General features: G+C 36.3%; 1 protein-coding gene across 1 annotated transcript; it reads left to right on the top strand.

Annotated features, from left to right (window-relative positions):
- The first annotated feature begins 9676 nt into the window (after positions 1-9676).
- On the top strand, positions 9677-10240 carry LOC145036285 (uncharacterized). The gene has a single exon (XM_078984735.1). It carries the CDS (start codon positions 9677-9679, stop codon positions 10238-10240), a length of 564 nt encoding a protein of 187 aa, XP_078840861.1.
- The last annotated feature ends 4086 nt before the right edge of the window (positions 10241-14326 follow it).

Here is a 14326-nt window from a genome sequence, read left to right as displayed (position 1 = left end):
ATGACCTGGAATTGGGGGCTGTGGTGTCTGCCCTCAAGATCTGGCGACACTATCTTTATGGGGTTCGGTGTACCATATACACGGACCACAAGAGTCTGAAGTACTTGATGGATCAGCCAAATCTGAATATGCGTCAGATGAGATGGTTGGATGTGGTGAAGGATTATGATTGTGAGATCCTGTAACACCCGGGCAAGGCTAATGTCGTAGCCGATGCGTTGAGCCGTAGGGTGGAGAGCGCCCCGATCCGAGATGTTTGTATGAGGTTGACGGTGATGACTCCGATTTTGGACGCCATCCGAGGGGCCCAGGCTGAGGCTGCGAGACCAGAAAACCAGAAGAGGGAGTGGGTTATCAGTCAGGTATCAGAATTCGTTACGGATGGTCAGGGACTTATGACATTTCAGGGTCGGATTTGGGTACCGTTTGTGGGCGGTACGCATACTATTTTGATGGAAGAAGCGCATCGATCGAAATTCTCGATCCATCCCGGGGCTACTAAGATGTATTTGGACCTAAAGAAGAAGTATTGGTGGCCCTGTATGAAGAGAGATGTTGCATGGTTCGTCGAGAGGTGCCTGACTTGTCGTTAGGTTAAGGCTGAGCACCAGCATCCGCACGGTAAGTTGCAGCCGCTGGAGATTCTCGAATGGAAGTGGGAACAGATTACCATGGATTTTATCACCAAATTACCAAGGACTACGAGGGGGGTCGATGCAATTTGGGTGATTGTGGATAGATTGACGAAGAGAGCTGATTTTCTAGCTATCAGTGAGAGCTCTTCTGCGGAGAAGTTGGCAGAGTTATATGTGAGGGAGGTGGTATCGCAGCATGGGGTTCCGATGTCGATCGTTTCAGATCGGGACGTACGATTTACTTCCAGGTTTTGGAAGAAGTTTCACGAGGAGTTGGGTACGAGGCTGCATTTCAGTACCGCATACCACTCGCAGATGGACGGATAGAGCGAGCGGACGATTCAGACGCTCGAGGATATGCTCCAAGCATGTGTTTTGGATTTCGGAGGGATTTGGGACACCTATTTACCCTTAGCAGAGTTTTTCGTACAACAACAGCCATCATTCGAGCATTGGTATGCCGCCCTTTGAGCTGTTGTATGGTAGGAGGTGTCGTACCCCCATCTGTTGGGGAGAGGTGGGGCAATGGGTAATGGGTAGCACGGAGATTGTACTTCAAACGACCGAACAGATACAACAGGTTAGGCAGAGATTGTTGACCGCTCAGAGTCGTTAGAAGAGTTATGCGGACAGGCATCGGTCCGAGCTCGAGTTTCAGGTTGGTGACCTTGTGCTCCTAAAGGTCTCTCATTGGAAAGGAGTGATACGATTCAGGAAGAGTGGCAAGTTGGGACCTCAATATATCGGACCTTTCAGGGTAATCACTAGGGTAGGCAGGGTAGCCTACCGGTTGGATCTACCTGCTGAGTTGGGTCAGATCCACGACACCTTTCATGTGTCGCAGTTGAGGAAATGTATTGCCAACGAGTCGGAAGTGGTGCCATTAGACGATATTCAGGTGGATGCTGGCCTGAACTATATTGAGAGACTAGTGGCAATTAGGGATCGAAAGGTTAAGGTTCTGAGGAACAAGGAAGTACCCATGGTGCAAGTACAATGGGAGTCCGAGTCTGAGATGCGGGAGCAGTATCCGGAATTGTTTTTAGTGTAAGACTTCGGGGACGAAGTCTGGTTCTGGTGGGGGAGAATTGTAACAGCCCGAAATCCAGGTACCCTTTTATTTAGCCCTTCATCTTTTATTTGTGTCATTTTAGGGTTTTGCATGTTGGGCGAGTACGTTGGGCGTACAAGGAGTACGCTGCACATACTCGCGCACTCCATTTTAACACGTCCTCCCTCGGGTACGCTAGGCGTACCCAGGGTGATGCTGGGCGTAACCGGTCCAGAACCAAAAACCCTAATTGTTGTGGTTGGCAATAAAAGGAATGTGTTGGCTTGACTCCTCAGCCACCATCCCTCGGAAATAAACCCTAAGAGAGTGTCCCTTCGTTCCTAGCTCATTGGTGAGTGTTCTAAGCTTGGTGGTGTCATTTCAATGTAGCAAAGGAGCAGAGAATTCCATTTTGAAGGCTAGAAGTTGGTGTTTAAGTGTAGATACGTGCTTAGCAAAGGTTGGAGCTTCATTCTAAGGTAAAGAGTTCGGATCTTGACTTTTAGTTCTTGTGGTATGCTTTATGGACCATTTTCTAGGGTTTTGGTCCAAAAGGTGGAGACTTTATGAGCAAATGGTCTCCATTAGCTTAGATCCATCATATTTCTGGTCTATTTGAGTTGTAGATTCATAAAAATGTAATCTTGGACGTGAATGATTAACCATGCATGAGATCTAGATCCTTGAGTTGAAATACAAAGATGTTAAGGAATGTAGGAGCCTTTACAGCCATGCTAAGGCTTAAAGGTTTCGACTTTATGAGTAAGGATGCTTAAATAAAGTTGGATCTAGAAGTTGAAGTTATAGCTTAACAGATTAAGACCAGAAATGAAGAATGTTTAGGTCTAATGGTTACGCCGGGCGTAACTCCCAGTACGCGCAGCGTATTGGTTGGAGACCCCGACTCTTGGGTTGGCGATGTACGCCCCGCGTACATCAAGCTCTACGCCCTGCATACTAGAAGGTTGACTTTTGTTGACTTTTAGGGTTTTGGTCAACATGTGGACTTTGAGTCAAGGAAGGGTAAAATGGTCTTTTACCCTCTGAGGAATGATGATAAGGGGTAAAGTCTAGTTGTGGAAGTCTATATTAATTAAAATGATATTTGTTAAGATTAGGCGAGGTTGAGTCTTTGTCAGGGTTTGGAGATAGCGAGTACGCGAGATTCTAAACTTTCCACGAGGTGAGTTTTCTCACTATACTGTACCCGGAAGGGTTTTATTGTGTGACCGGAAGGTCGGATATGTTATGAGTTGTATGCATTGTATATGATAAGTTAATCGTTTGTATGTGCTATGTATGCTATGCTTGATATGGGCCGGAAGGCATTATGTTATGGGTCGGAAGGCATATATGTTATGGGCCGGAAGGCGTTATGATGTAGACTGTAAGGTCGACGCAGGTAGGACCGGAAGGTTTACCGAGTCGGGATGGAAGTCCCCTGAGACACATGGACCGGAAGGTCGGGGCCTGGAAAAGCGTATGTGCGTAAGTAGTATTTTAGGGAACTCATTAAGCATTTATGCTTACAGTTGTTGTGTTATGTGTTTCAGGTACTAGTGAGGACCGTGGGAAGGTGCCGGCGTGATCGGTACACATTGACGAAGGAATAGTTTTATGATCATGGGATGTATTTTGTTACAATGAAATTTGATAAATATGTGATTCCAGAATATTAAATGATGGTTTTTGATGTTTGAAAAAATGAAAAATTGTTTTGAAAATTCACATTGTTACAAGGTCGAAGGCCCAAAGAACGTTCCAGATAGAATGAAGGAACGGTGCGGCGTACTAGTCATGCTCAAGGTTCTATGAGCGTAGCAGGTAGACTATAGGCCAGTAGGGCATTCCAGTCAGAGTGAAGTCTCTTGATGCATGTTGTTTGTTGTTATTATTATGATATTGTGATGTGTTGGTATTTTCGGGGAATTCACTAAGCCTTGTGCTTATAGTTTTGGGTTACGTTTCAGGTACCTCAGATGATCGCGAGAAGGCGAAGGCATGATCTCACACCTCCTCAAGTTTTGTTCTATGATTTTGGGAAAAACTCGGATACTAACCATGTTTTGAAAACTATTTTGTAAACAATGATGATTTATGGGTTATTTTAAAAGCTTAATTTTTTCATAAATTTAATGGATGTTACAATACCTATTCCCTAGTTGCTTGGATTAGTTTTATTAGAACTCTCATAGAAATATCATCTTTGAAAGGATAGTAAATTCATCAAATAGATGTGAAGATATCCTTTCTGAATGGTTATCTCAAGGAGGAGGTTTTCTTGGAGCAACGTGAAGGTTTCGTCATACATGGACAGTAAAATAAAGTGTGTAGACTTATTAAATCCCTGTACGAGTTAAATCAAGCTCCTAAATAGTGGCATAAGAGATTTGATACCACTATGACAGCTTTCGGATTTCAGCATAATTTTACAAAAATGTGTATTTATTCCAAATGCACTTCTGAATACATAATTGTTACATGTCTTTATGTTTATCATTGTAACTCGCGTAAAAGGTATTCTTGAGACGAATAAATACCTATCATCGAACTTTAAGATAAAATATCTTGGAGAAGTTGATACAGTTATTGGTATCAAGGTGATAAGGACAAGCGATCAGATTTCTGTGAATCAATCTCATCACACAAAGAAAATTCTATCAGAGTTTTAACATTTGACTATTAAGGAATTCAACACTGGTTTTGATTCAAGAGTGAAACCACATGTAAATTTTGGTTGAGTAGTGGCTCAACTAGAATATGCAACTACAATTGGAAGCATGATGTATGTAACACACTGCACTCGACCGGACATCACATTTGCTATAAGAAAACTTAGTTAGTATACTATAAATCAAGGGACAGAGCACTGGAAGGCAGTGGGTATAGTACGAGCATACCTGAAAAGGACATGAACTTTTGAGTTGACGTATTCGTCATCAAATATAATATTAGAAAGGTATTATGATGCTAGTTGGATAGATCACACCAATGACCCAAAATCCACATGTGGTTGGATTTATACTCTAGCTGCCTGTGTTATTTATTGGGCGAGTAAGAAACAGACATGCATTGCTTATTCAACGATGGAAGTAGAGCTAATTTCCTTAGCAGCAGCTGCAAAGAGCCAGAGTAGATTCGAGATCTACTCATGGGTACCCGTATATAGGATATTACACTGCCATTTATACCCATCTACTGTGACAGTGAGGCCACACTATCTAAAGTATATAATATGGTATGTAATGGGAAGTTGAGACATGTAGGTCTATGACATAATTTTGTGAGAGAACTAATTAAAAGTGGTAACATCAAGGTTGTCTATATCAAGACAAGTAGGAACTTGACATATCCGTTTACCAAACCTCTGACGAGAGATTTGGTTACATCTACCACAAGAGTTATAACGTTCGATTTTCCGATATGAGGTGGTTGCCAATTATGTAATTTCTCTTTGGAACTTGGTGAGTTGGGGTGCCTAAACTTGCCGATTCGAGGTGCTTTTTAGTCATGGGTTTAAAGAACCAACACGGAGAGTTCAGGAGCCTCAACTCAGCGAGTTGGCAGCTAGGAAGGAAACACTATTTTTAGGGTGTTGTACCCTATTTAAAGGCCTTAAGTCTCTTGGTAGGCCTCCTTTCCAGCCTCCTTTATCCAGAAACACTAAATTCGAGTATCATCTTCCATAGTTTAGTGTATGATCTTGTGGAGAACTTGGAGTGTTGATTTTATGTATTCCTTTAAAGGAGCATTGAAGTGAAGGTTTCTAGCTTGGTGGAAAGGCTTTAGATCCATAACTTCACCACTTAATGTTGTCTCTTTGAGGTATAAAGCTTGTACCTTGCTTCTTCATTTATTAGATCTCTTCTTTTGGGGTTTTATTTTGATTATTAGACTCTTTGACGGATTATCCAAGGGTTTGAGTTTTTCATGGGTTTTCATTTTAGATCTATCCATTTTGTGGCCTCATTTGGCTTAAAGTTGCAAGCTTTATGACGATTTTGGTGTCATGCATGCATTAAGCCAACTATTAAGTCCATTTTAAGCTTAAGAGCTTCATTTAGTCTTGCATGAACGTAAATTTGGCAACTGTACGTGGTTTTCCATCTCAAGGAAGTCAGATCTAGGTTTAAGGGTCATGTCCTTATGGATTGAGTGCTTATTGTAATAAGCTATTGGGTTTTGAGCAAACTAGGCAAGTTTATTGAACAACTCAGCGAGTTGGGTCAACTCGGGCCGTTGATCTTGACTTTTTGACTTTTGTCTTTGACCAAGTTATCCCAAGGGGTTACTTGAGGTAACCTGAACTATAATAAAGGAAATTATGCGCTTAGGATAAGACTCATATGAGGTTGGGCCCTAATTTGTAAAATTGGTCCATTAGTGGGCTTTTGTGGATCCTTTGATTTTGGACCTTTTGGTTAATGGATTTGGGCCTCAGTTTTGGTTTATGTTAGGCTAGGGGTAAAATGGTCATTTTACCCCAACTTTGGATGGTCAGCCTTAGAATGGAACCAATTGCTAATTGGGTGTTAATCTGATCTGATACATTGGAGGTGTCGTCAAGGCAACAACTAGGGATTCGTGCAGTAAACTTCAGTATTCGAGGTGAGTCTCCTCACTGTTCTATGGGTCGAAGGCACCAATGCTGGCCCATTTGGGTTATGTACTATAGGAAGACCCAGGGGTAACCCATGGAAGTTTATACGAAAGACCAAGAAGCGGCACCTAGAAAACTGTATGCAAGACCAAAGTCTGAACTCTGGTAGTTAGTTAGTTAAGTGGTGGAGATTGTATGCTATTTGTCTTTGTAATGCTTGCATGGAAGACTCGGAGGTGGCTCCTGACACTTATCTGTAAGACCTAGGGTTTTGTCCCCCAACCTAGCAAGGAAAACCATGAGGCGGCTCGTGGCATAATGACAAGACTATGGATAACACATAGCACCTTTATTGATTGTGGTATATGTATGATAGGTATGGCTCATTGTTATGAATGTCATTTGTGGATTGTTTGGTATATGTGGTATGTGGTATTTGGGAAACTCTCTAAGCTCTGTGCTTATAGTTTGTGATTTATGGTTTCAGGTACTTCCAGTTTGAAAGGAAATGGCCCGACTTGATCCCAACGCATACACCCGTGTTTTCCGCAATGTGTGATCTTTGGGAATGAACTCTAATAATTGTCTTGAAATGCTTTTAAATGTTTGGATAAAGTTACAATGGAGTTTTGATCATAATAAAAAAGGAATTTTTACCCTTGATTTTTGGGATGTTACAAGAGTCATGGGTCTAAAACCATAATATAATCTCTTAGAGATGGAAACCCAACTTGACATTAGTGCTCCTAATTCTCAAGTTTAAAGGGTAACAACAAAGTCACTAGTGATAGAAGGTATTATCATTAATGAAATATCCATGTGAGGTAGGATAGTACATCGTTGCCAAGAACAAGGTTGAGTTATGACTCTTAACAATGTTTTAGAGACATCTAAGCAACGGAGATGTTGTAAAACTTTTCCTATATGATGCAGAGGTGGTGCCGCCTCAATTGAAAATTAGTGGTTTATCATCTAAAGGGTCATGAAAAGGATTTATAGCACATGACCATATTAGCACTCAGGGAGAACGCGAAGACAACATGTGATGTATGCGGGTGAACCGGGGAGGTCACAAGGTTCATGGTTTAAACCTATAAGGATGTCATTGAATTGGAATCTTCTTATTTATTCTCATTAAAGTAGGGTTTAATCTTCATAACACCCAAGTAACATCATTTGTTTGAGTCAAAGGAAACTTTCCAACTTGGTGGGGGATTGTTGGAGCTTATGAAGGCGTACTAGCAAGTTAGCTATTTTCCTTTATCCCATATTGGTGTGGGAAGAAACCTTGGGTAGGTTTATAAGGCTTTTCACATAATAGGCCTTTAAAGGATTTGGTGGATCAAGGGATGGGCTAAGCTCACATACGCATGCCTAACCTAGCCTAGAACTAGCCGATGTCGCGAGCGCACGAAATAACATGATTTAGGTGCACTTAGCACTTCGCTCGGTGCATTGGTCACTAGGAGCCGAAGAGCTTTTATTTTTGGCAAGTTCGACTCAACTCGGTTTGATCAATCCGGTCAAACGGTTGACCAGCATTGACTTCGTGAATAAGGTAACAAAATATTCTAGAAGCTTAGAAAACAGCTTTCTTGGAGAGCAAGTCGGTGCCCAAGTGTTTCTAAGGGGTCGGCCTATGAAGGGCCCCTTTATTGCCTTCTAGGGTTTCGATATCTATAAATATCGCTCTCTAGGATTCGTATTTGATGCATGAAAATTCAAAGCTCTCTCAGTATTCTTGGCGATTTCTTCCAGTTTCTCAGTATTCACTTTGTGTTTATCATTTTCCATTGTTGTTGGAAACTCGGTAAATTTGCATTAATTCGTAGGGTTTTACTTTGTTGCTTACAGCCGATACAAACGAAATAAAACCTTTAAGGACAAGAGTCTGATCTGTGTAGGTCTTTAAGATCAAGATCGGTCGTTAGCAGGTCGGTGTTTCATTACTGTCTTGTGATTAGTCTCGTCCAATAACTTGGCACCCTCCTTCCACCTTTCTTCTAACCATATCTAATCGAGAATGATTGATCTGGTAATTTTATTAATAATAATTGGATCTATTATTCGTAAGTAATCAATATATAATTCTCAATATTATTTGTCAGTTTCTTTGCGTGTTTATTGGTTCTGATTTACAACAGAAAATGTGTATGATATAATTATTTTGAAAATTTTTTTGTAGGAAATTTGTCGGAAATCCATAAAAATGTGGTGTATGGGGAGAGGGTCGGTACTTCGGATGGTATTTATTTGTTATAAATTTGTCAGAAGCATTGCTGAAAATATGTAAGAAAAGTTCTCTGAGGACTATTTGCAACCAAATTTGTTTTGACAAAAAGTGTCGCGAATAGTTGTTTCCAACACATTTCTAATGAATATGGTCGTCAAAACTCCCTAGTTTTGTAGTAGTGTAATCAAGTTGGCTCTACTCCCTAGTTTTGTAGTAGTGTAATCAAGTTGGCTCTAATACCAATTGGTTGAGGATCTTTTAACCTCCAAACAATAAGCTAGTTAAGTGTATAATTAAAAATGATATAATATAAACAACAATAACATAAAATGAAGAACAAGAAATGTAAAGTAGAATAGTTTTTGTGTTGATAAAACTAAACATGAACAAGTTTCTATAAAACCATAAACGTTTATTTATAGAAGTACATTCACGGGTATATGAGCGACACCTAGTACAAAGATGTAAATACTAGGTTATGAGAATCATATCTCTAATAAAACAGTACATTGACACAAAATACAGATATGCTAAGATATTATGTCTTATACAAAAGTACTATAATAGTCAACTTATCATAACAATATAGAGCTAGAGCTAGACTCGTTGGATCACTAAATTTTGCTGGACTAATAATTTTGCGGATCTATTCTGTATAGACCCTCCAACTATGCGGAATTGTGAATTCTATGGAGAGAGAGAGAGAGAGAGAGAGAGAGAGAGAGAGAGAGAGAGAGAGAGAGAGAGAGAGAGAGAGAGAGAGAGAGAGAGAGAGAGAGAGAGAGAGAGAGAGAGAGATGTTACATTTTCTTCAAAGACCAAGACGTATATATTCAAATTTAATATTTTTAAGTTGCCATGAAAATACATACCACTAACATCAGCATTTGAATTCGTATAATTTAGACGTAAACACAAAGGTAAATTCTAGGCCGGCCGAACACAAAATTACAACTAAGAAAATCCGTTTTTAATGTCACTCATCTCCAATGGAACGTTCCTTTTGGTCAATACATAACCTCCCACCATTTTCTTCCTAATTAATTTCATCAACCCTAACTCTTACAATCACTCTATTCTCTCGACGAAAGGGATTTTTTGATCTTGGTATACCCTTAAATCCAGTAAACTGTCCATCGTCATCCCTTCTAAACGTTATGTATTCTGAGAAGCACGTGAGTTCAGAAACTTCTAGCGATCAGGAACCTAGTGGTTGCTCGTTGCCTCCTGATAGCGCCAAAGATGGTCTTGGCCGTTCTTATGAGTGTACCTACTGCAAAAGGGGGTTCACAAACGCTCAAGCCTTAGGAGGTCACATGAACATCCATCGAAAAGACAAAGCCAAAGCTAAACACCAACACGCTCTTACTACAACTACTAGTGCTTCAGCAAACACGAACAAAGATCACTTGATAGTTTCTCCTAATTCTTTCAAACTTGTTCCTAATGAGGAGGCTAATTATTTGAGGTCTTCTTTTGTGTATCCTACGGGTGATCATGGCTATCAATTTACAGCATCAAACCCTAATTCGCCATGGAGTTTTGCTGCATCGGAGTTCCATAGTCGTACCCTTCACGAGGAGAGTTTGAGGGTGAATCTGAATCTTGGAATTGGGACCTCTGAATTGGATGTAAGCAATATAGGGAGTACGAAGGTTGGGCAAGAAGATTGGTTTGAAAAAGAAGTTGATCTGGAGCTACGTCTTGGTCATTATCCATAATATATGGCCTCCATATTAATCAATCGATCCAGAGAGAGACTTCACTGCTTCTATCAGCTTAAAACTACAATTATTTAATGTTTTTTACCCATGGAAAGAGGAGGAAGCACAATGTCACAACACGAATGAGAGTAAAATATTTAGGTGAAGTACTTCTCAATTCCTATCTATATATACTTTTACGTTGAATGTTTATAAATCTTGGTGCATTCTAAAAATTCTATAAATCCAAACTTCCAACCGCTGCCCAGCTGTTATCCAGCTTTTTGTTGGTCTTTCTTCAATATGTTTATGTCTTTAAGCCCTTTAAAAATAGACAGAACGCTTTTTCTTGGAGAAACAGAATCGGATGAGAGACATGTCAAAGCCCTAGAATATGTTCTAGACATGTAATTAAGGTTCATGTATTTTGTTTTGTTTCAAGAAACGTACAAGCCTCTAAAATAATTCAAAAGTTATGAGTTTTCGCACATGATTCTCTCCCACTCCCTCTCTTTCTCTATTTCTCATAGATATATGGGGCAAGAAAGCTTGGCATTCAATATGGATCGAAGTTTTGTCGGTCAAAATAACATGCTTTCTTGTTTTTGGTAACCTAGGAAGACAGAATTGGTCGTAGATCATTCTTATTGTTTTGTTTTTTTGCCTCTGTGTTAGTTTTGAACTTTTCAAAGATGTACAAAACTATGCACTTTACTGATCTTATGTTTACCAAAGAATTGGTATTATCTAGTGTGGGTTGATGCATAGTGTTTGCCTCCCAAAGCCAATTGTCATCTTTATACATTCTCATTTTCTTCCTTGTGAATATTTGATCTTCATATCTACTATAATTATACTATAATAAATAGAAATCAATTTTGATCAACCTCTCATAAGTTTTGATATCTGTTTGAAATAAAAGACAAAATTTCATAATTTATCCATATGATTTGCAAAATATTTCATTTTGAGAACTTTTAAGAAAAACATCATGCTATTGGTTCTGTGGTTTGCAAAATTATAGACAATTCAAAAACTTTGGATAAAGTTCAAAAAGTTTTTTAACTTGCATAGATGATCCAAAATCAAGATTTTCCTTTGATTTTGATCCCTAGAAATCTTGAAAATACTGTTTTGCACTTTTTTTTTTGTATTTTTTATATTTTCTTTAATAATTTATTAATTAAAAATTAAAAATGAAATTAAGAATTGGGCCACCCAACCCTTACCCCTCTCTCTCTCTCTCTCTCTCTCTCTCTCTCTCTCTCTCTCTCTCTCTCTCTCTCTCTCTCTCTCTCTCTCTCTCTCTCTCCAGATCTTGTATGAATGGATGAATAAAATAGCTTTTGATTTCTGAAGATAATCAACGTTTGAATGAACTTCTCGATTTAAGCATATACTAAAAAGGTGTCAGCTTAGGTCTTCGATTTCAACAGAGGGGAGAAAGGGATGAAAGGGTGTTCGTCTCCACCAGAAAGGACAACCACCAAATTATCAAAATGTCACTAAAACCACTGTTGGCCACCAGTCTCCTAGAAACCTCTGATCTTAAATACCCTTGATTTTCAGGATAAAACAAAGAAACTATAAGATATGAAAATGACACATAGTCGATAAAAAGATCTCCAGATCCTTAATCAAAAACTGATGTCGCTGCTCTTGTCGTTTTTGTTTTTGCATCAAGCTGTGGATTATGGTTTTCATTCAAAATCTTGATTAGCAATCAGTCGTCGCCTCCTAGCAACCAATCACTAAAAATCCTAGCAATCAACTGTCCCCGTCATTCCGACGAACGCTAGGTTTCAAACGGTGATGTCGTCTGATTTATCTCTAACCCTAATCAAAATCTATCTCCACAATTAAGATTTGAAGACGAGACAAAATTTGGAGACGCTATATTGATTTGTTGATTTTATTTGTTTCTTTGTGTTTGAAGGCAAGTACTAAATTTCTTTCCCCTAATTTCTGGCATTTGTTTTTAGCTATGAGATAAACACAATATCTTTTCACCTTTCCCTTGATTTCTTCATCTTCATATGTTTCCCAGATCTTCATATTGATCAACCTTATCTTTATGTGTATGAATAAGGAAGAGAGAGAGAGAGAGAGAGAGAGAGAGAGAGAGAGAGAGAGAGAGAGAGAGAGAGAGAGAATGGGTGGGGTGGGGGTATTTTTTTCTTTTTTTCTTTATTTTTTAATTAAAAAACTATTATAATAATTATAAAAATACAAAAAATAAAATAACAGGACATAATCGTCTTTTCAAGTTTTTTTTACCAATATCACGGAAATGTTTTGATTTTTGAACTCCCATGCAAGTGAGAATGTTTTTGGATCCCATCCAAAGTTTTTGAATGTCACAATGACCAATCTTGTAATTTTGTCAAAATTATATAAAGATCATCCTGCTATTAAATCTAACTTTTTAACTATTAGATTTTAATAAAAAAACTATTTTACTTATTTACCTATTTTTCTAATATACTAAAAACCTCAAGAACCATTTATGTAATTTTGTAAATTCGAATATATATATATATATATATATATATATATATATATATATATATATATATATATATATATATATATATATATATATATATATATATATATATATAATTTTAAAAATTCAATAATTGTTTTTTTTATCTTTTTGACATTTTAGTTTCTATTTTCATTTTATATATTTAGTTATATATGATTTTTTTTTAATGTTTTAGTTATTTTGATGCAAGTAGACAAAATTAAATTTGATTCACCATGTCAAAACCGTTTTTTCTTTAATTTTTCTAATTTGTGAATTGAAACATTAACTTTTATTATTATTATTATTATTATTATTATTATTTTAATTTTATGTCATGATGGTTTATGTTTATTTACTTGGATGCTCCATATTTATATAATTAGCAAATTTTTTGCATTTATCATAATCATTATTTCACATGTTGTTTTCTAATTTTTTTTTTATTATATAATGTCACTTATTTATTATTCTTTTGTTGTGTTTATTTATTTGATTCAAGTAATGAAAAATAGAAAAACAAAAAATAAAAACTCAAACACTAAAATAGTATATTAATACATTTTAATCTTTTCATCTTTTTTTTTCATATTATTTTAATTTTTTCGTATTATTTTTTAATTTTTTAATTTTTATTTTTTTCGTTATTTCATTTTGTTTTCATCAATTTGATAACTTTTTTAATCTTTTTGCAAAAATTAAAAATTTTATGAATATATTAGGGTATATTACAATTTGGATTTGACTTATTTTGGTTTTTTTTTTTTTTTTCTTAGAATTTTAGTTATTTATGACTTTCGTTATTTTGAATCAAATAAAAAAGTTACAAAACCATAAATAACCAAAATTGTATAAAACAAGTAGACAAACCAAAAAATGCGAACATACTATAATATACATACATTTTACACTTTTTGGAAAATGTGAAAAAAATTATCATATTGATGAAAAAAAACGAAACAATGAAAAAACATAAAAATAGGAAAAAAAAAATAAAAAACTAATAATTTGAAAAAAATAAAAAAGTAATACGAAAATTTTGAAAAAAAATACTAAAAAATACAAAAAAAAAAGATGTAAAGTATAAAATATATTAATGTATTAAAGTATATTACAGTTTTTGTGTTTGCTTTTTTTATTTTTTGTTTTTTAATTTTTCATTACTTGAAAAAAAAATGAAATTATAAAAAAATAGAAAACAAATTTTGAATTAATAATAACGATAAATGCTATATAAAGTTGTTAACGATATCAATTATGGAGCATACAAGTAAAAAAAATGAACTGTAACAACATAAAATAAAAAATAAAAAAATAAAAAAATAAAAAAACATTAACACTTCAATTGATACATACATTTTATATTTTTTGGAAAATGTGGAAAAAGTTATCATCTTGATGAAAAATAAAACGAAACAATGAAAAAAAATAAAAATAGGAAAAAAATAAAAAAATAATAATTTGAAAAAAAAAATAAAAAAGTAATACGAAAATTTTGAAAAAAAAAATACAAAAAAAAGAAAAAAAAAAGATGTAAAGTATAAAATAAATTAATGTATTAAAGTATATTACAGTTT

Source organism: Lactuca saligna, chromosome 3, assembly GCF_052625555.1.
Source record: "Lactuca saligna cultivar CGN05327 chromosome 3, ASM5262555v1, whole genome shotgun sequence".
In the NCBI taxonomy this organism is placed as follows: domain Eukaryota; kingdom Viridiplantae; phylum Streptophyta; class Magnoliopsida; order Asterales; family Asteraceae; genus Lactuca; species Lactuca saligna.
This window is presented reverse-complemented; position numbering and strand designations above follow the sequence as displayed.

What these genes read in the sequence shown, in the direction of transcription:
- LOC145036285 (XM_078984735.1), top strand. Translation starts at nt 9,677, where the DNA reads ATGTATTCTGAGAAGCACGTGAGTTCAGAAACTTCTAGCGATCAGGAA.